This window comes from Triturus cristatus, chromosome 3_1 (assembly GCF_964204655.1).
Source record: "Triturus cristatus chromosome 3_1, aTriCri1.1, whole genome shotgun sequence".
NCBI lineage: Eukaryota > Metazoa > Chordata > Amphibia > Caudata > Salamandridae > Triturus > Triturus cristatus.
In genome coordinates this window covers 444,920,348-444,946,093 of record NC_140583.1, presented here as the reverse complement: position 1 = coordinate 444,946,093, position 25,746 = coordinate 444,920,348, and the positions used below count along the sequence as shown (strand labels likewise).

At 49.1% G+C, this 25,746-nt stretch overlaps 1 protein-coding gene across 2 annotated transcripts in view; it reads right to left on the bottom strand.

The window, feature by feature from the left end:
* Positions 1-25,746, bottom strand: part of TRPM7 (transient receptor potential cation channel subfamily M member 7) — a 2,096,104-nt gene that overhangs the window by 1,746,428 nt on the left and 323,930 nt on the right. For both annotated transcript variants that reach the window (XM_085644243.1, XM_085644244.1), the window contains exon 4: positions 22,904-23,102. In XM_085644243.1, coding sequence (XP_085500369.1) covers positions 22,904-23,102 — 199 coding nt within the window. The remainder of the gene's footprint in view (positions 1-22,903; positions 23,103-25,746) is intronic.

Below are 25,746 nucleotides of genomic sequence, written 5' to 3'. Positions count from 1 at the left end.
CGTGACCAGGAAGTCAAGTACGCAATGATGTTCCCTGCCAAGCTGCGGGTGGAGGCCGATGGAAAATCATGGTTCTTTACCCGCCCGGAGGATGCTTGGGACTGGTTGGAGGGCTGGCGCACCGTGGACAAAAGGAAGAAAAAGGGACCATCGGCGGCGGATAAGGCCGAAGATTGGCGCCAGCAAAGGCGTTCTCCTTCACGCTCAGACTCTGATGCCCCGGGCCCAGCTGGGGAACCCTAATTCTGGACGTTGGTAAGATGGTATAGTGTTTTGTATGGCCACATCGGAACTCCCTGGAACGTGTCAGAGGGCAGACTAATATTCTCACGATGATAGGATGACTAGTACGGGTGGGCCCCGAGATGTGAGGAGTGTTCACCCCTTTGGTACGTTGTCACCATGGGCCTCCATTGAAGACACTGGGGGGATGATAGACTGGCTTCCACAGTCGTAGAGTGGCTTTCCTCAAATGTATACTTATTCGTTAGAACTGTTTTCTAGGTAGACACGGAAGTGACAATGCCGCTATGATAATCCAAGCAGTGCTAAGAATTTTCTTTCCTAGTGGGGATGTGGTCAGGGGGGGGGGGGGGTGGATGGATCCTATGCGATGTCAGTTAATATGATGGGAGTGGGGCGGCACACGTTTCCTCGAATTGTTCATGGGGGGGGGCGACAGGCGCTCTGCATGTTGGGGGAGGCGGGCGGTTCTAGTCCCGTTATGCAGGGAGGCAGGGTGGGAGATGCCTTTTCAGGGGTATCACTTTGTTTGATTTGGTTTGTTTGGGGGGTTGTTTTTTATTGTTTTCTTGCAGCATTACTAAATGGCATTCTTTATCAATATGTGGCACGGAGTACTTACCTACAGGCTCCTGGTCTCATCTCCTTCGTCTTCATGAAGGGCGAGGTGGTGGCTGGTGCTGTATTTGGGGTGGAGGCTAAAGGACCTCGCTGCAATGGTCACTCCGACCATTCTAGCATGCTACTGTTGTGATCTTATGGCTATGACTCAGGGACTTAGCCTAATGACCTGGAACATCAATGGGCTGGGCGACAAAATCAAACTGGGTATAGTGCAACAATATATTCATCGGCACCGATTAGACGTGGTGTTGCTCCAAGAAACGCACCTCATAGGTAACTCCTGTCAGGCCCTGGACAGAAAGGGGTATCGTATGGTAGCGCATTCTGGCTTTACCTCGGGATCGAGAGGGGTGGGGATCCTCCTACGTAAGGGTTGCCCCCATGTGATTCACACTACACGGACTGAACCGCAGTGTAGGTATGTTGCTTGTTCAGGTAGCTGGGAGGGGAGGGTCCTCAGTTTGCTATCAGTATATGCACCACCGGGCCTTCAGCGCCAGACCCTAGCAGATGTGGGGACACTCTTGATGACCTTGCCTGAGGGTGCCCTGGTTGTGGGCGGCGACTAACTTGACGATGGACGGTGCCATAGATCGCACTCCGCCCCGACGGGAAGCTCCGCAAGGCTCGCAACTGCGCAATTTTACAGATGCGTTCGGCCTGGTAGACATCTGGAGATAGTCACATCCCCGAGACACACTTTACACTTTTCAATCTGGTGTTCATGGCAGTCACTCACGGCTTGACTACCTGTTCACACAGGCGCAACATATCCATCACTTCACTGAGTCCACGAGCTTAGCACGGGGGATATCCGACCACTCCCTGGTAAAATCTATCTTCGGAGCCAGTCGGGTACGGCAACCTGGCCTCATCATGATTCAGCCCTGGTTCCTGAAAATCCCACACATTAGAGATTCCTTGCGGCAAGACACTGATCACTATTTTGAAGAAAATACGGGGTCGGTGGCGTCGGCGATAACGCTATGGGACGCTTACGGAGCAGTTATCAAGGGACGGGCGTTGTCCATGATAGTGGGACACAGGGCTGAACGTAAGCGACGAGTTAGCGAGTTGGAGGCGGAGATACTATACCTCGAGCACGGTGTTTCGTATACCCCCACCCACGAGACCCAACACATACTTAATGTCAAGAGACAGGATTATAGGCAACTGCTCTTTGAAGATGCCAACCGTCGCACCCTTGCTACCCGGCACAGAATATATGAGCTGGGTGAAGGCACCGGTAAACTGTTGGCATGGCTGGAACGTAAGGAATTGGCTGCGCGGTGGGTGGGCGCGATCAAAGGGCGGGATGGTGTACTGATCACTGACCCTCAAAACATTGCCGAAATGTTTGCAAAGTATTATGAGCAAATATATACCCTGCCGCAGAACTCACAGGCACGATGGGCGGCAGACCTCCTTGCCACTATTGAAATGCGCTGTGTTTCCCAGCAAGATAAGGAGGCTCTGGAGGTGGATATTTCAATTGAGGAGATTCAAAAAGCCATTCGAGATATCCGGTCCGGCAAGGCCATGGGCCCCAATGGAATCCCGATAGAACTCCTGAAATCTATGGCTCTGAAACTTGCGCCCCACTTGCTGAATTTGTATAATGAGTGTTATGAGACTGGCGTCCTCCCAGCCGATATCCGCACCGCCACCATAGTGGTTATCCACAAAACCCGGTAAACCAGAGGACGAGTGTGCATCGTACCGACCCATTTTCCTGATCACAGTCGAGGCCAAAATTTTGGCCAAACTGCTGGCCAATCGTCTGCTTCCATATCTCACTGCATTGATCCACCCGGACCAGTCGGGATTCATGCCAGGCCGTAATACTGCACGTAATTTGCGCCGTGTTCACGGGGCACTGGGCCGTGCTGCAACACTCCAAGAAGAAGCACTTCTGCTCGCGCTTGATGCCAAAATGGCATTTGATACGGTGGCGTGGGAGTATCTCTTCGCTGTCCTGGCTCGTGTGGGGTTGGGTCCCCGGCTGATAGGATGGATCAGACTGCTATATAACTTGCCCACGGCCCATGTATCAGTTAACAACCACCGTTTGAGCTCCTTCTCCCTATGCCGTGGCACGAGACAGGGCTGTCCACTGTCGCCGCTTCTTTTTGCCTTGGCACTTGAGCCACTCGCGGTCTGGATCCGGAGTGACCCTGAAATCAGAGGCCTTAAATGGACAGCAGATCATGAAGACCGTATTTCTTTATATGCGAACGATATTTTGTTGTACCTAGCTTCCCCGGCGCGTTCGGTCCGTCGGGTGCTTCATATTTTTCATATTTTTGGGGCCCACTCCGGGTTCCAGATCAACTGGTCCAAATCCCAGATGTACCCACTCTGGGGTGACCCGCCACATAGTCCCTGGGGGTATAACATTCCGGTGGCATCACAGGGTTTCCAATACCTCGGCATCTTCATAACATTGGACCCATCCCTATTTCATGAGCGAAACCTAGTGGGCCCATTGCAGCGGTTCAGGGCAGATATGGTCCATTGGAAGACATTGCCCCTCACACTCCAGGCAGCCCTTTTTAAGATGCTAGCCCTCCCCCGTTTTCTCTATGCCCTACAGAATATGCCCATCCCGATTCCAGAATCCTATTTTTTGAAGATTGAGGCAGCACTGCGAGGTTTGTTATGGGATACTGGGCCGCCGCGAATCGCAATGCAAAAACTGACTATGGGCTGGTACGATGGTGGGATAGGCTTGCCGGACTTACGCCTTTATTACCAGGCGGCAGCACAACTGATCGCAGTCAACCAGTGGGTGTTCGGATCTCACGATGATCCTAGCTTCCGTACTGACCGCTGGCTTTTGGGGGAAGGGAGGGTATAACAGGGCACTATACTCAAACCCAAAACATCTAGGCTTGACTGGCCCTACGGCCCGGACGGTGGAAACCTGGCACATGCTCCAGCGGCGCATGGGTTGGTATGGGCGGCTGACTAAGGCCACCCCACTCTGGGAGCCTGATTGTCTGGGGCGTCTGAGCACCTGCGCAGGTTTCGATAAATGGGACCTTATTGGTATCTCTACGGTGGGGGATGTATGGATTAAAGGCAAAAAGGCGTCATTCGCGGAGCTTCAGCTTAAATACCAGCTCGCACCCTCATAGTATTATCGATATCTTCAAATTAGCCATGCTATCGACGGCACCCTTCCCACCGGTGCCCACCTTCCAGACTCCTCTCCTTTGGGGGACAGGCTGTTGCTGGATCCAATGGACCGCAGGGCTATCTCCTTGACGTATAAGAAGTTAATTAATAATCGTACCGACCCAATGCGGAAATTACGGGCCAGGTGGGAGACGGACTTGGGAGAAATGGCTGACGAGGACTGGATTGAAGCGCTAGCTTCCCCTCGTGAGGTGGCAATACCGATGCGACTCCGCCTCGTTCAGCTCAAAGTTCTGCACCGTGTGTATTTTGATGCTAAACTGTTGTATAAATTGGGAAGACGTCCAGACGCGCTCTGCCTACGACACTGTCACCAGACAGGTACATTTCTGCATATTCTATGGGCTTGCCCCCTTATTCAGCAATACTGGATAGAAGTCACCCGACAGATGGCGAGGTCCATAGGTAAGCCCATCGCCCCCTCTCCTCAGCTCTGCCTCCTTAATGTGTGGGAAGATACGGTCCTCACCCAGGCGGAGCAGGAGTGGTCAGCGGTGGGTTGGGCCATTGCTAAAAGGAATATTGCCCAGAAGTGGGGGGTAGACACCATGCTGCCGCTGCGCGTTTGGGCCACTGATATGGATCAAGCCATGGTGGCAGAGAAAACGGTCTACAAAAGTTGAGGCTGCCCGAGGAAGTGGGATCACAAGTGGGGACGTTGGAACAAATATCGGGGGGACATGTGTATTTCTCATACGGTGGAACTTAGAAGGGAGAGACAGGCTATCCTGGATAAAATGGGGGCAAGCGCGGTGACCTGAATGCTTACTACCCTGGGTGTATCGCTTGTCGTCTCCAATGCCCGAATGTATACTTTGCCTGTGAAGGTGCTAATTAAGTGTCATGACTGCTGCAATGTTGTGGATTTTGTTTTCAATAAAATTATTTAAAAAAAATAAAAAATAAACTTCAGGTCCAACTGCACAGCCCGCATAATCCAGTGGGTATGTGTCACAGACAGGATGCAGGAGGCCATGAGGCCCAGCAGCCTCAGTCTACCAAAAATCCAGGATACAGGCTGAAACATCTGTATCATAGCGTGAATATCCTGGACTCAACATTCTGGACTATAAGCCCCATTCTGCACTGTGACAAGAACAGCTCCAATGAAAGGGAGTGTCTGAGAAGGGATCAGGTTTGACTTTGGCACATAGATAGTGAACCCCTGCAAGTGCAGGAGATCTGCCGTAGACTGGCGATGGAAGACTACTGCCTGGGACGAACTAGTCTTCACCAACCGTCATACCGAGCTAGGTGAGGACTGGCACTCCGGGTCTCGACAGATGAACTGCAACCACTGCCATCACCTTGGTGAACAATGAAAGTGCTTGTGACCTACAGTGAACTGTAGGTAGTCATTTGGGCAGGCAGGATCAGGATATGGAATTATGCATCCTGCAAGTTCAACACTACCACCCAGTCTCCCATGTCCAGGTCAGACAGGACTTGAGCAAGCGTAAGCATTTTGAATTTCTCCTTTTTAAGGAAGGAATTGAGAAGATGCAGGTCTATGATAGAACAAAGGCCTCCGTCCTTCTTGGGCACGAGAAAGTAGCAGGAACAGCAACTGCTACTTATTTATGATGCTGGTAACATCTCTATGGCTCCCTTGGCCAAGAGAGCCACCACTTCCTCACGGAGTAAGGAGATATGATCCTCCGTCAGCCTGTCGCAAGTAGGTGGCATGGGTGGATGGTTAGTCACAAAGGGGACGTAGTAAACCCTTCGGACAATCTGGAGAACTCAACAGTCGGATGTTATGGATCTCCAGTAGTGCAGGTGGTGGCATATCCTGCCTCCTACTGTGTGTCCAAGATGGTCGGTGGGTAAACTAATGAGGCCTGGTGGGTGTGGCTGCCAGGGGAGTGGTGAACTGGCCAGACCTCCTGCTACCTGATCTGTGGGTACCGTGTCCTCTGCCATGCAGGGGCTGGGAAGCTTGCACACAGTGGTGGCTGGGCAGGGAGAGACGTGGGAAGGAAAGAAGCAAAAAGTGGACTGAGGTTGGTGAGGGGCCATGGAAAGGCCCAAAAGGCACACAAAGTTCACCGACCACAGTGGCAGGCTGGCAGAAGAAAAAAAGTATCCAGCCTCTTGGATTTCCTGTATGGTTGGTGTTGGGGAATGTGCCAGGTTCAGTCGATAGGTTGGTCCACCGTGCACTCTGGGCCGTGGTGTCGGGTGAGGAAGTTAGGGTCCTCATGGGGAACACATCAAAAGAGCAAACTGATTCACCGAAGAACTACAATCCACCAAATGCAACTGCTTTCAACTCGAAAGGAAGTGGCATATCAGCAAAAAAATAGAAAACCACACCGCCTACAAGACCGCCCTCAACCAGTACCACCGCCTTCTGAAAGAGACCAAAAAGAACGCACTAGCAGACCACATCGAAGCCAGTGGAAACCACAGAAAAAACATTTCAAAATATAGTTCACAGGGCATTCATCTCCATGCAACACACCATCTCCATCTCTAATTCCATGTACTCTGAGGCACCCACGGATCCATGCCTCTGCCATGTCTTCAACCTCAGAAGCAAGACAATAGGGGGACAACCTTAGGAAGATCCTGAACACCACCATCACCATGGACGCCTTCCCTGATGACTGGAAACATGCTGAGGGAAAACCCTCCTCCTGAAGAAACGATTTACCAACCCCACCGATCTGAAGAATTACCGGCCCATCTCACTGCTCCCCTACCCAGCAAAGGTCCTCCAGAAAGCAATCAACCAGCGCCTCACCCAACACCTAGAAGACCACGACCTCGTGGACCCCTCCCAACCTGGCTTTCAAGCTTACCACAGAACAGGGACGCTGCCACGGATGACATCAGAGCCTTACTGGACCATTAGGAAACAGAGGCCCTCATCCTCCTGAACCTGTCCGCTACTTTTGACACCGTCTCCAACCACATCCTGATCATCAGATGCCACCACATCAGGATTCAAGGAAATACCCTCAAGTGGATCGCCTCATACCTCACCGGCAGAACCCAATGGATCAGTCTCCCTCCGTTCACCGCACAGCACAAGAGGATCATCTGCAGAGTCCCACAGAGCTCATCCTTCAGCCCGACCCTCTTCACCATCTACATTACCCCAAGGGCTGACAAGTCAGATCACACAGACAACATCATTTCCTACGGCAGCGAAGCACAGCACATACTTGCTGTCTCAAGATCCCTCCAACACCAAAGCCAACTTCCACAGATGCATGATGAACGTTGCACGTTGCAGACTGGATGAAGGATAACTGGCTCATACTCAAATCGGACAAAATGGAAGTCCTCATCATTTGGGAACAATACCTCGCCCTGGAACGACTCATGGTGACCAGCAGAGCTCCGTACACCCCCCATTCCAACAGATTACACCCGTAACCTTGGCATAATCCTAGATGCCAAACTATAGATGAAGAAACAAGTTTCTTCAGCCTGCTTCCGCACCCTTCACATGCTCCGCAACATCTTCAGGTGGATCCTGATAAACACCAGACGGACCATCACATAGGCACTAATCACCAGCAGGCTGGTCTACGGAAACACAATTTACCTGGGACTCATTATACGCCTAATGAAGAGACGCTAAACAATACAGAACTCAGTGGCATGACTCATACAGAAGGACCTACACCACACCCTACCTCAGGAAATTACACTTGCTCCCGATTCAGAAGAGATGCTAGTTCAAGCTGTTGACCCACGCCTACAATGCCCTGCACAACGAAAAACCAGCATTCATCAACCAACGCCTGACCTTCCACCAACTGAGCAGATACCTTTGATCAGCTTAACTCTCCCTTGCAGACACCGCACAGATCTGCCAAGCCTACAGTAGAGGATACTCCTTCTCACACCTGGCAACCAAAGCCTGGAACAACCTCCCTCTGCACCTCAGGACCGCATCATCATTCCAACAATGAAGGTGAGACAAAGACATAACTGTTGAGTAACCACCTACACGCAGCAGCAAACAGCCCCAGGACCTTAAGCCCTTCAAAGGTGATTTGCACCGCACAAAAAATGAATGATTCATTGATTGAGGCGTCAAGTCCACCGGCATCTACCAAATACTCATCAGTTGTCCCCACTGGGACCTAGAGGCTGGTATTCACAAGGGTCCAGTGGCCCCTCAAAATTTTCCACAAGTCCTAGCCCATGGAAAAAGGGCTACGTTTCCGGCCTGGATGGAATTTCTTCAGTCGGCACTGGAATCTGCATCAGAGACGCCATCTGGCTCTGTGGCAAAGTCGGTGATATGAATGAGGGTGGTGGCACCTATGGCAATGGCAGCAAGGCTGGTGCCAGGGAAGATCTTGATGGCTCAGCCAGATTGGTCGCGATCAGTCCATGGATCCCAGGAGCCCAACTGGCGCCGGGGGTTAATCAGGAGGCGGAAATCCAGAAGGGGGCCCCCTCCCAAACCCCCAGGGTCCAAGGGCACGGCAGCGGGGAAGGGACACCCAAATATGAAGTGCATGGCCTCAAAGCTCAGAAATGGGTCGGGGTCGCTCCGGCCAGAAAACTCAGGGACGCACAGAGACAGTGCAGGATCAACTGCAGAGCCAGGCCTCTAATGCAGTCATTCCCTGGTCTCATCAGATGATTTCCATAGATGGGACGAAGTCAAAGATCTCTTTGATTTCTTGTTCTTCTCCTTGTGAGATTGACCCAAACGCCTGGACAACTTAGACTGCAAGGATGATCATTGTCTCCCTGACCGATCCCATGACCTTCCTATAGACCAGCATTGAGATCATCATGGAGTTGCACGGACCATCCAACGGCAAAGAGCTTGAGGGACAGCTCCCTCAACGCCTTGTAGTGCATGGCGTGACAATTGATGCAGGTCTTGGCGTCGTGATCGTGCTTAACCACTTGCATGCGTCAGACGCACGGGAGCTGTCCGACGTACAAGTGTTACTGTGAGGCGGACGGCTCCCGCACGTCCGATGTCATTGCACATGAAATCCCTCTGGTGCAGGCACCAGAGTGATTTCTTTTACTCCCCCAAGACTCGGAAGCTGGGGAAGAGCTTCCCCAGCTCACGAGGCCTCCCCCACCCCCCCCGCACGTCGCCTTTAGTCTCATTCCAGTTTCACTTCCTATGTGCTCAGGGGGCTATCTCAGCCCCCTGAGCACGTAGAAAGACGGGAGAGGTATCATTGGAAGGGGGAGAATCTCCCCAGTGGATCCCTGCTTGTGGATCGCCCCAGGAGGGCGATCCCCAAGCAGAGATTCACACACTAGACACCTGGGAGGGGGGAGCGGCCCCTTGGGTAAGGGCAGAAAGCCCCAATATACCCGGGGGGGGGGGGGGGGGGGGAGGGGGGAGAGCAGAAAGCCCACTGAACGCCAGAGATTTATTTTTTGGGCAATTGGTTTTAGGGTGGGCATTCCAATGCCCCAACCCCGCCACATTAACAGCCTTACTGCCCCCCCTGGTGCAGATTGGGGGCTGAAAGCCCACTAGACGCAAGGGATTATTTTTTGAGCAATTTAATTAGGGTGGGGGCTGCCCAAAACGGGCATGCCAATGCCCCCACCTGGCCGCCACAAATACAACCTTTCTGCCTCCCCTGGGGGGCAGATGGGGCAGTAGCCCCCAATCTGCCCCCCGGGGGGGCAAAAAGCCCACTAGACGCCAGGGATTTTTTGGGGGGCAATTTGAATTAGGGTGGATGCTGCCCAAAACCCCCACCCGACAATTACTGTCTTTCTGCCCCCCCCCTGGGTAGCAGTAGCCCGCAATTTGCCCCGCCCCGTGGGGGGGAGGGGGAAGCTCACTAGATGCCAGAGATTTTTCTTGCCAATTTGATTCAGGAGATGGGGCTAACAACAACGGGCATGCCAATGCCCCCGGTGCCTGCCCGCAAAAATTCCAGTCTTTCTGCTCCCCCTGGAGGGCATATGGAGGCAGTGGGGCAGTAGCCCCCAATCTGCTCCCCCGGGGGCAGAAAGCCCACTAGAAACCTAGCAAAGCTATACATGTTTGAAAACTAGACACCCAGGGGAATCCAGGATGGGCTGACTTGTCTGGCTCTCACCAGGTTCTGATACCCAGAACCCCTTGAAAACCTCAAAAATTGTCCCAAAAAAAATTCACTTGCAGGTACCAATTCATTGGTGGTAGATCCAGAGGTTTGATTTGTATACGTCTCTATTATTGTCGTGGGTGTCTCTCCAAATGGTTGCAGTGGAGTTTGGAGAGTCAAAGATCTTCCATGTACCAGCTTGTCTCTGATTTGGTCCGTGAGGTGGGGATGGTCTTGAGCAGGGCCAGTGAGTCTGCACAGGAGGTAATCCATGTGTTAAAGTTCGAGTTGGAGTGGGTACGTTGTTGTGGCATAGGGGCTGGGTAGGTGTGTTTAAGGGAAGTGCAGATGAGTCTGCATGTGGAGCTGGGGAACAAACCTTCAGTAAAAGCGGGGAAGGCCAGGTGCGGCGCAAGGCTGTGAGCTGTGGGCTCATGGCATGGAGGGCTCAGGCAGAGGAGCATTTCAGGCTGCGGTGGCAGACCAGAGGTTCCGGTGCGGGAGGAATGTGGATGGGAGCAGATGGGCTTGCCTTAGGCTGTCATTTAAAAGGTCCAGGAGGGGGAGGAGTTCATTTGGTGGGAGCTGGGCAGGAGCGGGCGGCAGGATGCAGCAGGTAAAAAGGCAGCAAAAACAGACATAAAAGCTGGCAAAAAAATGCAATCGAGGCATAAAGGTGAAAAAAAAAATAGGCAAAGAGAGGAGGCCATGGGGTCAAAATCAAGCAGAATGTAAAGCAGAAAAAGCAGGAAGTGGGAGGCAAGAAGCAGGAGGCAGAAAAGGAGTGCCTAAGTCAAAGTGGGTCCAAGTGTTAGGAAGAGGGCAGTTAAAATGAGGCAAATACGGATAGCGTGGAGAGAAAGAGAAACACAAGCATACTAGAGGAAAAAGGAGCAAAAGGCATATATAGTACAAGCAGGGAAAAAGGCACAGAGTACATGAGGTAGAAAAGGGCAAGAGAAAAAAGCCAAAGAGCATGGAATGAGAGAAAAAAAACAAGCATTTACAATGCAATAGGTCTTGCAATGACATTATTTTGAGCTATTGACATTGCAAATGGCAATGCCTTTAAAAAAATTAAGTCATTGTTATTTACAATACCAAAAGCAACATCTACTGCATTGCATAGCGCGGTGTCCGTGAAGACGGCGCCGCACTTATTAAAGAAAAAAAAAAAAAAAGATTTAACAAAAATAGTGTGTGGGGGCAGAGAGAGAAGAAGAACTGAGGAGACATGTGAGTTGGGGAAATAAGGTACGGAGAAGACAGTACGAGGAAGGCGTCACTGTGCCTAAAATGCTCTACTAGAAAGAGCATTAAGTGAGTGAGTGTACCTGTGTGTGGGCGAGTATCTGCATTTCTGTGAGTGAGTCTACCTGTACCTGTGTGCTAGTGTCTGGGAGTGTGTGAGCGAGCATGAGTGTGCCTGTCTGAATGAGTGAGTCTGTGTGTATTTGTGTAAATGTCTGAGTGCGCATGCGTGTGAGGCTGTGAATAAGCTGGTGTGTGAGTGTGCCTGTGGGAGTGTATGTCTGTTTGTGGGTGTGGATGTGGAAGTGGATGTGAGGGTGAGAGAGAGCCTGTGTAAAGGAGTGGATCCTGTTCATGTGCCTTCTTGTCACGACAGCTGCCTTGTGTGTGTCTTGCTATATTGCCGCTGGAATGAGAACGCGAGTGCCCAAGACCCCTTACATTCCAGTCTGAAAAATACATAGGAAGAGAGTTGTCAGGATTCTCGCAAATTATTTGAAAAGCCGCGCTGACGCCTGTCTGAAAACTCCTGCTCACAGGAAGGTTGGATTTCGAGGCACATTACCCCGCATGATCCTAGTAAAGCTTTTCTTGCGTTTCCAAAAGCTATACTCCCTTAGCTAACAAGGAAGGATATATTGATTAGTTATTCTGGAATAGCTTCATGAATTATCTTGTCATTTGTTCTGCAAAGAAATAAAAGAAAACCAAAAGCCCGAACTCCCAAGCCACCCACACGCCAGAATCTGTGACTTGCCTCTTGCCTTTTAGTGCAACAAGTCAAAGTGTATAAATTGTTTGTGTGTATGTAAGTACATATGTTTTAAAGTAGCATTGTGTCCCGAACATTGCATTCCATCTGAAGAAGGGCTCTCTAGGACTTGGAAAGCTCGGGTATTAGATCGTGGGCGCCGAGTCCGAGCAATTCACGGTGGCGGCAAAGTTAGACACACGCAAGCGCTTTCAAGTCAACGAAAAAAAGAAAAATGGCCATGGGGTTTGCCGCTCAATGCTGTTTGGGAGGTGGGAGGGGCGTTTATCACTAAGTATGTAAAGTGAAAAAAAGTCACACTTGAAAGAAAAAAAACGAGGCAGTCCTGCGTGGAAGGAAAGCTTAAAGCTTTGTGCGCGTTGTGCCTGCCTGCAGCCCTTCCTCCTTTTGGGACGGCCCATCCGGACTGGATCCTTTGCTTCATGGCTTGTTTAGATAACACGCATACTTTAGATAAGAAATTGCTTCAGGACAGCCGTGAAGCAGACGATCCAGTCCGGATGGGCCGGACGAAAAGGGGAAAGGGCGGCAACCAAAAAGGCTAAGTTCTATCGGAGGCCAGCGTTTTACATAACCGATGACGCCAGCAAATGAAATTCAGGGGCGGGGCTTCAAGTCCCCCTTCTGAAAAATCCTCATCTACAATATATCTCGCCAAAGCGAGCAGTGCATCCGCGCTGCAACACTAGGCGAGACCTAAAAAGAAGAGATTGGTGTCTCAATCTGGAGCAAGTGAGCAAAAGCAGTTAAGGAGATTAGGCAGGTCCTAGTAGCGCCTTCTGTAAGTTGAGGGCTGCTGTGGTCGGAGGGAGGGGTTTGGGTAAAACAGTAAGAAAAGAAAATCACAAGAGCAGCACAATAAAATATTGTCCATACCAATGCTTTACTTTGGTTAAAAAAAAAAGATCTTCCACTTAAAATGCAATAATTCACAGCACATTAAATAGTAATTTTTGTACTGGTGCTTGGGCTACTGTGCCTTACAGCCTGCTGCACTTCGCCACGACTAGTAGGTCTCTACAGGTCTCCCCGTGGGGTTTGAGTCCCCTTTGGCAAGTATAAAGCCATAAGTACAGATGACCCTAGAGCTCAGTCTTGCACTCTGTTCTCAATCAGGTCTGTGCTACTGTATAGTCTCACCACATTCAGCCTCAGAGTACGGATTCTGACAACTGGCAGTAAACCACATCAGAGGTTTGACTTCACTCCCATTTCTAGGAGTAAACTCGCTAGCTGGATACTCCATCTACAGTCTGAGGAAGGGGGGCAGAAGATAAGAGCGGCAGCCACCATCTGACATCCTCAAAGGTAGGCGGGGACACTGGCAATGGGCAACACTTTTGGGTCAACAAGTGAGGCGTAGGAGGCAGGTCACCAAAGTCAAAGTTCGCAGCTGCTGAAGGGTCTCCGTTACAGAGGTGTGGCGCACCTCAGGCACAGGCTTGGATAACAGCAGCTTGGTCTACCTAGGCACAAACAGATGAGTGGCATACTCCACCTCGGATACATGCTTCTTGACACTGCCTCAGGCCCAAACTGCTCGATGGCAGTAGCAACTGCTAACATGTTTACCATTGTGGAATCACTTTTCACAAAGGGACTACAGCATACAAGCTTCAGGTCATGCAGAACGCTCTCCCCATTGTTCCTTCGGACAGCAGACCCACACAGCAGCAGGGGTAAGCAGCGCAGGCACTTCAGGTCAGTTACACCTGTGAAGGGCTGGCATGCTGCTTCACGCTCTCAGCTGCAGGTTGGCTTTAAGGAGTGTTAAGTCAGTATCCATTTCAGCAAGGCCAGACTACATGTGATGTCTCCTCCCTCTGAGAAGCTATTTGTCAGACAGACACCAGAACGTGGAACTGAACAACACGTGAATGAGATGTTCCTGCTTTTATAGAGGTTAAGCAGACAGGGGATGTGGAGGTTCTGCCTGCACTTTGAGGGCCAGTTTTAGTTCTCTTTTCACTGTGATTTTCAGGCTATTTTCCAGACACAGCCTTTTTGCAGAGTGATGCAACCCATAGCAAGGTAGTCTCCAGCCTAGACTGCCCACAAAGTAACAAAGAGGTGTGAGCTTTCTGAACCTACATCAACAGGCACAGTAAAGAGAGAGCAGGAAGGAGACAAAAGGCTGGCATCACAAAGGACAACTTCCACACTGAACAACAGATAACTTGGGGGGCATGACCAAGCCCTCGACCGTAATGGCGGCGTAGGCTTGGAGCTCCGCTGCTACACCTTGGCTTCAGGCCACCCGGGTGGTGTGAGCCGTGGCAGTGCGACTGGCGATAGTGCTGGAGAGGCAGTAGAGGGAGCCAACACAAACAAGATTCTAGGGCGCCTGCAGTGCATGTCTGCACCAAAGTGTAAGGCCCGTGAGAGGAGGGGTCTACCTCCATGAGAGAAGCCAGGGGGTCTACTGAGAGGGAGCCGGCAGGCACCCGGACAGGCCGGGAGGAATCTATCGTGGGGCCGGCTCGTCGCTTGACAACTGAGAGGTAAGCGGTGGGTGCACCCAGTATCATTAGCCACGGCTGCCAGTATCCTGCAGGTGCCGCACATCACACAAAACCGGGCTTGGCATTTGCAGGACACTGGCAGCTGCCCCTCCAGCCTCATCTCTCATAATTGTATAAGGGGCACAGACCGTGATGCTACAACCTCTCACACTGGGTAGCTTCAACAAGACTGCGTAGACACAGGCCAGGCACCAGTGAATCCAGAGCACTGACGGAGATTGGTCTGTGGCGCATCCCGCCCCCACCAACACAGTGTAGCTTGCAGTGATTAACACCTCAAGGAAGCCCAGTTTGCTGCCCTGGCTTGGGGCGTGGTCCGGAGGCATCCCAAACAGAGAAAGCTTATTTTTAAGACGCCGGGTCATGGTGCGGAGGCACAGCAGGTCAGCAAGGCAGGTGGAGGTGGAACACAAAAAGCTGCGGTGGCTGGTTCAGACACCATGTTGAGGGAACTCCAGGTGGGCTTTAAAGCCCTGGACACACGCTTTGATGCCGTAGATAAGAGGTTGGACACCATGGGATTCAGGCTTGATCAGCAGGAGGGGCGCCTAACTACTGCAGAGGGCAGGATCCAGATTTGGAGGCACGAGGCAGCGCAACAACATACAGGTAGTGGGTGTACCAGAGTCCACCAACACTGGGCAACTGGACAGGTTCATGGAAACGCTGCTGACGGACCTCTTTGGATGGGAGTCCTTCACCACTACTTTCGTAGTGGAATGCAAGCACCGTACCCTTGGCCCGCGCCCCCATCCCAGTTGCCTGCCAAGGCCAATTAAAGCCCGCCTGCTCAATTTTAAAGACCGGGACACAGCATTTAGAATGGCGCGCGAGGGGGGCCCCCTCGAGTGGCAGGGTGCTTCCATTTCCCTGTACCTGGAATTCCCTGTAATGGTGCAGGAAGCCAGACAAAGTACGCAGGGGTGAAGGTGAACCTTCGTATGCTAGGACTGCGCTATGGAATGCTATACCCTGCCCGTCTAAAAGTGGACGTGGATAGCCGCTCACGTGTCTATGACTCTTCCCACAATGCCCTGGAATTTTGCCAGGAATATTCCAGATCGGGGCAGCAGCGGGGAACACCCTCTCAACAACATTCACAGAACGTCCCTGACGCTGGTGCAAGTGTGGACCTCTTTTCGGCCAGTTACAAAGATCATGCCATCGCTAAGGACAATGGTAGTCCTGTGTCCCATCGCACTAAGCAGTGCCCGTTTCAGTTTTTTCTCACTTCTTTGTCAGTTTTGTAAACCACCACTCAAGGTGGACTATACTTCACCTACACAGGTGCTAGTGCGCCAACACTACCGGGGAAGCGGCGTGGCGTTGCCACCCGCCTAGTGCAGATACACCTCCTATGTTTGCCACAGCATTGTACAATGTTCTTTACTAATGTATGCTTGCATTTTATAGTTGTGGGCGGGGTTTTCCCCCCAAAGTTTGGTATGGGAGGAGGGAGGGAGGTTATGGGATTTTCAAGCAATCTTTTGTAATATTGTTCCCTCGAATTTCTCTTTGGCAGTGCAGTAATGGCTATTCAGGTACAGGCAATTCTCATAACATCGTTCTAGATTACAACCAGAGGCCGACATTGTGATGGATGTCCTGGAACGTAAGGGGTCTCAACAATGCAGGTAAATGTACGCAAGTATCCGCCTACTTGCAACGCCATCAGGTGGCCATTGCCTTCCTGCAGGAGACGCATTTGATGCCCTCTGCCCAGTCTCCCTTGGCTGCCAATTTGGGGAGCACATAGATACTTTGCAGGCTACAGTTCCTATGCCAGAGGGGTTGGAATATTGATTATAGGCGGGTACCATTCAGGGAAGTGGCAGTGTACAGAGATGTTGGTGGGCGGCATTTGCTGGTCAAGGGATGTTTATGCAACAAATATTGATGATCCAGTCTTTTTCAAATCCATTCATGCACACATGACCGCAGAGATTTACCCAACATGGCCTTGAAGGATGTCGTATTTGAGTCAGAACTTCGTAATGCAATACTGGAGTATTTTACGCTTAACGTTGGCACTGTGAACTCAGAGGCCACCCTAAGGGAGGCTTTTAAGGCATTCACCAGGGAAGTATGCATCTCAAAGCGCTGGAGTACTCAGGGACCTACGCCGCACACTATCACAATTGGAAGTACAACTGGCGGACATTGATAAAAATGACGCTGCCCCCTCACACCTCCCCAGTTTAAAACGCTGCGCATCCATTATGGCTGAGTTCCAGGAGGCGGCAGAGCGGGAGCCACACTATCTGGGCAAGTATGCAGTTGCCAGGAAATATGGGGAGGGCGAAATGCCGGGTAGCACACTTGCTAGATTAATGCAACAATTCCGCAAACCAACATATATATCTGAATTAATCGGGCAGGAGAGCTCCGGATAACCGGCAACGTAAACGTTCTAGAAGGTACTCCCTTATTATGTTACTTTATACACCTCCAGAGCTGCGGGGGACCCAATGGCATACAGGGATTATCTGGATGAGATTTCCATGGTCTGGCCTGTAAAAGCATATCAGGAATTTTTGGCCAAACCTTTTGCCGAAGACGAACCAATTGAAGCCATTGATGCACTGGATGGTTTCAAAGCCCCGGGGCTCAATGGGTTCACTGGATGCTTCTATAAGAAGTTTAAAGCGATCCTTGCTTTATACCTCATAGATATGCACCAGGAGGTGGTAGAATTGGGAGTGCTCCCCCCTACACTGAGGAAGGCGGTTATAATACTTCTCCCTAAACCCGGGAAAGACCCATTGGAATGCGGATCATACGGACCGCGTTATCTAAACTTCGACAACAAATTTTAAGCCAAAATAATAGCAATGCGGCTTGCCCTGATTATTGACCAACTGATCTCATCCGCCCAATCGGGATTCATACCCCATAAAACTACTGCCCTTAATCTCCGTATATTATTTGCCACACTGCACAGAATATCAGCGTCCGTCCCGGCGGTGGCCGTGCTGCTCGATTCGGACAACTCCCTTGAGTGGCCCTTCCTGTACGCCACAATGGGTCGCCTGGGACTGCCGGAGTGGTTCCTAGCGGTCATAAAATTACTATATATACTACCTACGGCACATATTTGCATCAATGGCAGGGGTGCCACTCTCTCCCCTGTTGTTCGGTCTGGCATTGAATCCACTGGTGCGGCATCTGCAGGAGGAGCACAGCCATCTCGGCCTGCAGATTAACACTGTCCTTTACTCCACACCCTGTATGCGGACGATATCATACTTTATGTACGGCACCCAGATGACAACCTTGCACCGCTTCTCCGCAAAGTTACCAGGTACGGCACCCTGTCGGGTCTTTGCATCAATTGGTTAAAGTCAGAGGTCTTTCCGTTGATTTCGGCGCCCTGTAGCAGAACGGCGGAGTATCTCCTGGTGTGGTGCAAAGACTCTCATCCTAAAACGCAACTACGGCCCAGTGGTGGAGAGGCTGGGACGCTACATAGAGCGCTGGTTAACACTGCCCCTGACTATGGCGGGAAGGATTGCCATTGTTAAAATGGTGGTCCTCCCACAATTTTTGTATATATTTCAAAATATTCCCATTCCGTTGTATAATAGTTTCTTCTCCACCCTTCAGACTCACTTGATTCGCTGGTGTGAGGTGGCAAGCAACCCCGGATTAGCTGGAATACCCTACTGTTGCTGTATGAGAGAGGAGGGTTTGGGGTGCCAAACTTCCATATTTAATATTTGGTAGCACAGGCAAGCTTTGCTTGGCACTGGTATCAAGCAGATGCCGGGATTCCATACTTTAGACAGAGGGCGATTTGGCACTTCCGGCACCCCTTTAACACTCAGTTATGGTTGAGTTCCCGCAGCACCCACAAGATATTCAGACGCTCTCCACAACGAGCTGGGCCTGGCACCGACTACTCAACGCAACCGGATCCCGTATCCTATACTCCTCCACATTACCACTAGCGGGCGATGGCTGGATCTCCATCCTGCAGGAGACGCTGGTAAAACGTACGTTGGCAAAATTTCACTTGGAGAGCTGTTTCCCAGTGGTCATGTCTTCTCACGTACGGAGGATCCCCGTTTACGAGAGGCCACAGTTATGGGTCATTTCATACTGCAAAGGTTGCAGAGGGCTCTGAGGGCTAACATTTTTAGCTACCCGCTTGAACCCCCGAATTCCCCCTTTTGACCGTATCAAGGATGCAGATGGGACTCATATTATGTCCAAACTATATAAAGCTGCTGTGTCTTTGCTCCCCAACCGGAATTCTGGGGTGCGGTTGGCCTGGGAGCGAGACCTGGGCCATCCCATCTCCGACTCACAGTGGAGCCGCTGCTGAACACAAGTACGCAGGGTTTCCCCCAACCACCGGCACAAGTTGCTGCATTTTAAATTCGTTTGGAGGGCCTACATGACGCCAAGCACATTACATCGTATTGACCCATCCCGTCCCCACTTCTGCCCCAGATGTGGCTCCCCAGAAACAGACTTTGCACAGATTACTTGGACTTGCAATAAGATAGCAGGATACTGGAAGGTAGTATTTGGGGAAATCTCCCGTATGATAGAGATGGAGTTTGCACCTTCACCATTGATGACACTTATGAGGTACACACATGTCCTCCCCAAACCCAAGCGACATTTTGTCGCCATTGCGCTCATTGCCAAAAGGGAAGTAGCCCTTAACTGGGGCAGTAAATACACACCCATGTTGAAAACATGGCTATGCAGCATGGTCTATTGCAACACTAACAGCGACACATATGCATAGTTATAGCCGCCTGCTGCTAGGCCCCTTGATATTTGGCAGCCATTCCATTCTTATTTACTGACTGCACTGGATACCGGCGGCCCACACAGCAACGCACCCTTTCGGGTACCGGATAGATAGGAGAACACCTGGATCTAATAGGCAGATGCAGACGCCACAGTGATTTTAATGCATGTGATATCCTCCTCCTTGCTAATCAGGATTGTCGTACTTAGTGATGGCCTTGTAGACCTCTGCCTGTATATGGACCTGTATTTTAACATTTTACCATGTCAAACACCAAGCTGCAGTGTATTTCAGTCTCAATGTCTTATGAAAATCAATTTAAAAAAGTTACCAAAAAGAAACTCAACTTAACCGTCTGTTCGTCCCCTACTTCAATGTCTCGGTCTCCGCCTTTCACCTTAAGGAATGTCAGCAATACACTTCCACTCTCTGAGAAAATATCATCACTTCCATCTTGTGAACAGGAACAGGCAAGGGGCTTCCAAAACCTGCAGACATCCATTACGCTGGCTCACTTATACACTCACTGTATGCTTCATTTGGGTCACTTACACGCACATGCATAACACCCACTTCGGATGTTAGTAGAAGGATCTGGGTTAGCATATGAAAGTGGAACTTTAGACAAGTGGGACAGCAAACAACGGTATGCTGGCACTGCAGCTCTGCGTGCTAAACCAATGACTAGAACGGCAATTCATTGTTACTGAAAGGACGCATGTTTGGTGTGCCTCTACTGATTACAGGATCTCACTAGGCTTTAGAGCACATACTAGACAAAATCAAAAACCACAATACTAAATACCTGCAGTCTAGCACTCAAGGGATGGGAACACACACTTACACCATGCAGGAAACATTTTTGCTCAACAGTCCAACTGACCCTTTCCAGGACATACGGGTGCAAACGTACCTACACTGCAGCTAGGCAATTGAGTCATATGTTGCTTCCAACAGGAATCTTTCACATCACATCATTCACAACCTTTGCCCTCTTGATTTAGATCCACTCACTGATACATTCCCAGATTATTAAAACCAAACACTAAAGCAACTGTAAAACAGAGGAATATGAGATTAGATTCGCAGTTGAGAGTAGTTGGCGAATGGATCTGAACAAACATAGGTAGCATTTACCTTCAGCATCTAGAACACTACTGCTCTCACATCAGGGAAGAAATGCAGCATGTCCTGAACCATGATTTTAACTTTAGCACAGTGAAGCACGGCACAGGTGATATAATTAGCTATCAAAGCTTTTTTTTTGTTTTTTAAACGGTTAAGCTGCCTGCAAGCTCAATGGACGGCAAGTATTAAGTCTGGATAGATGCTAAACTTTAATTATTATAAAACAATTCATCAATGTTTCCTGGCAGCTGATCAGATGGATTCCTGCTCTCTACATTTTAAGACCCAAAGAATAATTGGTTGGTCTGAAGCTTCACATTGGGCACAATAAAATATCAGCCAACGTAAATTATTTAGAATCCGTTTTCCACCAAGAGCTTCATGGGTCCAAATTAAGGTCTCTATAGTGTCCACAAAAAACAATATTATTCCTGTGATCCCCCTCCATCCTGATCTTCAAGTCAAGCACATTTATAGGTTATCTATATCCTGAAGAACAATTTTCAAGGCACTCTGCATTCTCTACAGAGTACCCAAGGAAGAGGAACACTATAGCTACAAGTTGAATTTAAGAAGTACAAAAAAAAAAAAAGAAGACACCATGCTCCCAGTTTGCATCACAGTTCATCTCACCACCTTTCTATAAGAAATAGTAAGGAGGCATTGCTTTCTGAGTATAAGCTGCCAAGCTTTGAAACAGCCTACCGGGCAAGGTTTGAAGCATTCAGGAGTATAGAAAAATATGCTGCTGGACACATTTTAGTCAACCCTGCAACATAATTTGGTCCTCTCCTGCTGCAGAACTCCAATGGCCCTCATAAAAGGCAATGGCTCCTCTTCAGGCGGTGATGTGAAAGTAACCAGAATAGGGAGTGGCATTGGAACCTAAGTGTGCACCAAAGCTGGTGCCGAAGCCGAAACCGGTTCAAGAGACAAAGTCTGTGCCAAGGCTGAACCCTCAACAGGAGCTCGACTGTAAGCCTCTGCAGGTCTTTGGGTGCCAAAGTAGTGCTAGACGGAGCTGGAAGTGTGCCAAATATCTTCAGTATGGCCTTCTATTTGCATGCAACGTCACAAACAGACCGAGAAATTTGTGTTGCATCTGAACCAACCTCTGAATCTGCTCTTCAGGAGATCGGTAGCGAGACCAAGAGGCAGGTTGAGGCCCTCCCTCACGCCTTTGGAGTTCCAGAGTGGCAGAAAGGGGCCGATTCTCACTTTGATTCCTTGTGCTTCTATTTGGACTTACCCGAAGACTTTAACCACAGTGAGGACCTGCTGGGTGAATGACTTTAGGAGTGAGAACGGGACATTGCTTTCAACTTGGACCAGTCACAGTGTGGAGTCTTCTGAAGCTCAGAGTTTCACCTTGCAGTTAAGTATGGCCTTTGGGTTCAACTGGGGACAGTCATCTCAGGCCCTGGAGTTGTGCTCCGACTCCAGGAACCACAGGCATACCTCATGGGGATCTGTCACAGACATTTGTTTGTGACAGTCCCTACAAGAATCAAACTATGGTGTTTTGGTAGGGATTATATATTTCCGTGCACACTTGTAACATTTGGTGAAAAAGACGAGACGAGTAGAGCTTAAGGTACTTGTCTGACGGCACAGAAAGAAAGGAACTAACATCAGCACACCTGGATGACTCTTACGAGATACGCTAGCACCTTCCAAAGTGGTATGCTGTCGGTGTGCAGCCACACATCTGTCACAGACATTTGTTTGTGACAGTACTCTTACAAGGTGTAAACCCTGTGTTTGGGGGTGGGATGGTGATATATTTCCCTTGCACACATGTAAAATTGTTGAAAAATACTCGAAGACAAGTGAAGTCGAGCTCTAGATACGTGTCTGAAGGTGAGAAAAGAAATGAACTGAACTGACATCGCACCTGGGTGAATCTTATATGAGGCACGCTCTTCACTTCCAAAGCAGAATAACATCAGTGTGCAGCCACATATCATCATTTATCAGCAGACAAGAGTGCTGTTGTAGAGTTTCCGGATCCAGTTTGATGCTGGGGCAATATTCACAAGATGCAGAATCTGCGATTACATGTAGTCATCAGAAAAGAAAGGTTACAATAAAAGACAAACAGAGAAGATGGCAGGAAAAAGCTAATAAGATAGGGAACTACTTCAAGAATTAGTTGAGGTGACAATGAAATATGTGGGTTTTCGATAGAGTTCTGAAAGCCCGGCGACTATGTTGGGTCTTTCATTGGGTCAGTCAAGGAATTCCAGCCACTGGTTCCAGTTCTTATGAAGGACTGTTTTAATGCTCCTGTGTTGCGTTTCAAAACGTGTGAAAAGAAAATCACCATTTACGTTATTATTTCCATGAATCATTTATTCGAACATACCTTTGCTCTGTATGAATGTGAACCACCTTGAAAGTTAATGACACCATAAGCATCTGTTGGACTTTCTTCTGTGTGCTTCTCTACGGACCATTCTTCTATTTCTTGATTTAAATTTTCACCCAGTTTCACATCTGAATATTTCATAGCAACACTTGCAGTAAAACAAGCATGCTGCCTCACAAGACGGCCGCAACAGCACCTGACAGAAAAAATATTGCAAATTAATTTAAATCTTAAATGCTTTATTGCTGATTTAATATGTTTAACAGCCTGTAAAAAGTGATGTTGCATATGAAGTATAATTCAGAGTTTTTAAAAATTCTGATTCAGCATAATAGTTTTACATATTTCAAGCAAACAACATTACAGTTTTCTCCACTCTTTGTGATGGTTATCATATACTCAGTATAACCATATGTATCACTTTTACCATCCCTGGTTCTCTATTTTTGTTTTCTACCCTAGTTGCTTTGCATGTTATTCCTAGCTGCTCTGCGTCTCCCGATTATCTTGTGTATACCTCTCTTGTGTTGAATTCTTGAGGTCTGGCTCTTAGATGCATGGTTAACGAGTAGACATCTGCCAATTCAGAACAGGGTGTCATATCTACCAGCCAGATTTAGAGGTGAGCCTAATTATCACTCACTGATTTCAGGAACTCCAATCAAACAGACCAATGAATGTAAACATCCAGAGAAGTAGATGTAAAAAATAACGAGTCAGCTAAAGGGCTAATACATATTAGAACCAGTGACTGTTGTAATGATTGGCTTAATTGTTATATATGCACAATTCCTAACTGACCAACTTGTGAATTAAACTGTCTTTATGCTCAACACTGTCGATGACGTTTCGACCCATAGAAGGTCAGACCTTTTCCTTGCTTTCACTTATATATATTGTGCTTTTAGGTCTCGCCTAGGCAGCGCGCATGCGCTGCACAAGGAGGACCTTTAGCCATCGGTCTTCACTTTGCAAGCACTAGTGCTTGTGGCGGCATCAACCTTGCGGGAGCAAGCAGCACTGCGCCACAAGCACGAGTGCAGTGCTTGAAAAGTGAAGACTGCTCTCCCAAGCGCGAGCGCACACACCACTCGCGGGCTCACCTCCTGCTCCCCCTCTTTCCCACAACCTCTCCGCTTCATGGCACCGCGCTTCATGTTTCATGAAGCGCGGCCACTCACTCGCACCGCCCTCTCCGTCTCCCTCTTTTCACTGCATGTCTTGCACACCTAAGAGCGCTTCCTTCCGATGGTTTCAGGTGTGTTATTGAGGCGCATCAGAGGTGGTGTTGCACAGTTGTCGTTCTGTTCTCTGTCCACTGCCTACGTCCTAATTGTCCCCTCCCTACAAGTAGCTAATTCAATCAGGAGCCGGTGATGCGGAAATACGCATGCTCTGCTGCATTAGGTTTTTGTGTCTGCTTATTTTTACAGAGACAGCACTTACGAGGCTGCTAATTGTTATTTGAAATTTAGGTGTGGCCTTTTTTGTCCGTGACTGAGCGTTTTAGTAATGAGCTGACTCCAGATGCTCTGCCCTGCCTGCTTTGCTATCACATTTCCATCAAATAATACGCACGTATCAATAACCTTTTAAAATTAGTCTTGTTGGAAACGTGCGCCCACCCTTACGGAGCCAGCATTATGCTGAAAGGGTTGCTGTTAAAATTAGTCACCAACCCTCGATATTTTGCAGTAAAGTTACTGCGTATTTGAGGCCAGAAGTTCTGGCGGTGGCAGGTAGTCACCTAAGAACATCTATTAAACGTGTGTTATGGGTGGCGGGGTAGAATATTTTCAGAGATAAAGAAATGGAGCAATTATGATGTTCCTGCACCCCTGCCCCCGACCAATTATGTTCCATTTCGTTATCGGCCTTTGTCCAGAAGATTCTGAAACGTGTGAAAAGGGCCTGCATTGGAAATTTAAATGTAACTAATTTTCCTGTATGAACAAGTGCTCTGTTAATATAATTGATGCTTTGGCCATTTTCTTTCCTTTTTAGCTAAATTGAGGTCTAGGTGATTCGTTAAAAAATACATGCAGTCTTTAGGCTGTTCTGCAACTCTGCGTGTGTAGTCCAATGAGGAAGTATATTTTACATATAGCTGGGCTAAAACCTTAAAGCACGATTCTGTGAGTAGCACATCTGAAAGCTTGGTAATGGTGTTCCTCTCCTCTGAACAGCTTAGAGAGTTCTTCAGGTGGTGAGAAGTAAAAAGGTGTTTGTGGGAGAGAGCCACCTGCTATTTTTCTCTTATTAGCATCCCAACATATTATGAAGGAAATGGGAGTTGCCAACAGTGAAAAGGGAGCTGATCACCAGGGGCCTTCTTTCCTCAGTTGCCTTCCCAGTAAAACTAAAAGTGAAACACACAGGGAAGCACTCCTCAAGGTGGCACTAAAACCAATGGTCCTGGGTCATCCGGTTTCCCTATTTTTAAATTAATGCTAGAGGCTTGTTGCTGGAGGCTGCCTGGTGGGGTCAGGACTCTCCTTCGAAGGGACTAATGTTGGATCAAAATATTGTTAATTTTGTGCTGTCTCTGCACTGCATCTTCTTCCCGTATTTAGTTTTTGAGTGACAGTGTCCTTGTAACGGAAAGTTCAGAAAAAAGTTTTGTTGATATATTCAGTTTTGTGCCTTGTGTGGGGAGTACTACTGTTCTGAGATGCTTTATAAAGATTGTATACTGTGCCCCTTTTGGTTACTCAGTAAATAGATATGAACTTCATGGCCAACAGCACCAAAACAATTAATCCAAACTTGGGTCAGCAACATTACCTTGGATGAGTTCTACCTCTAAATTCCACCTCACGTCAAGTCACTTGGCATTAAAT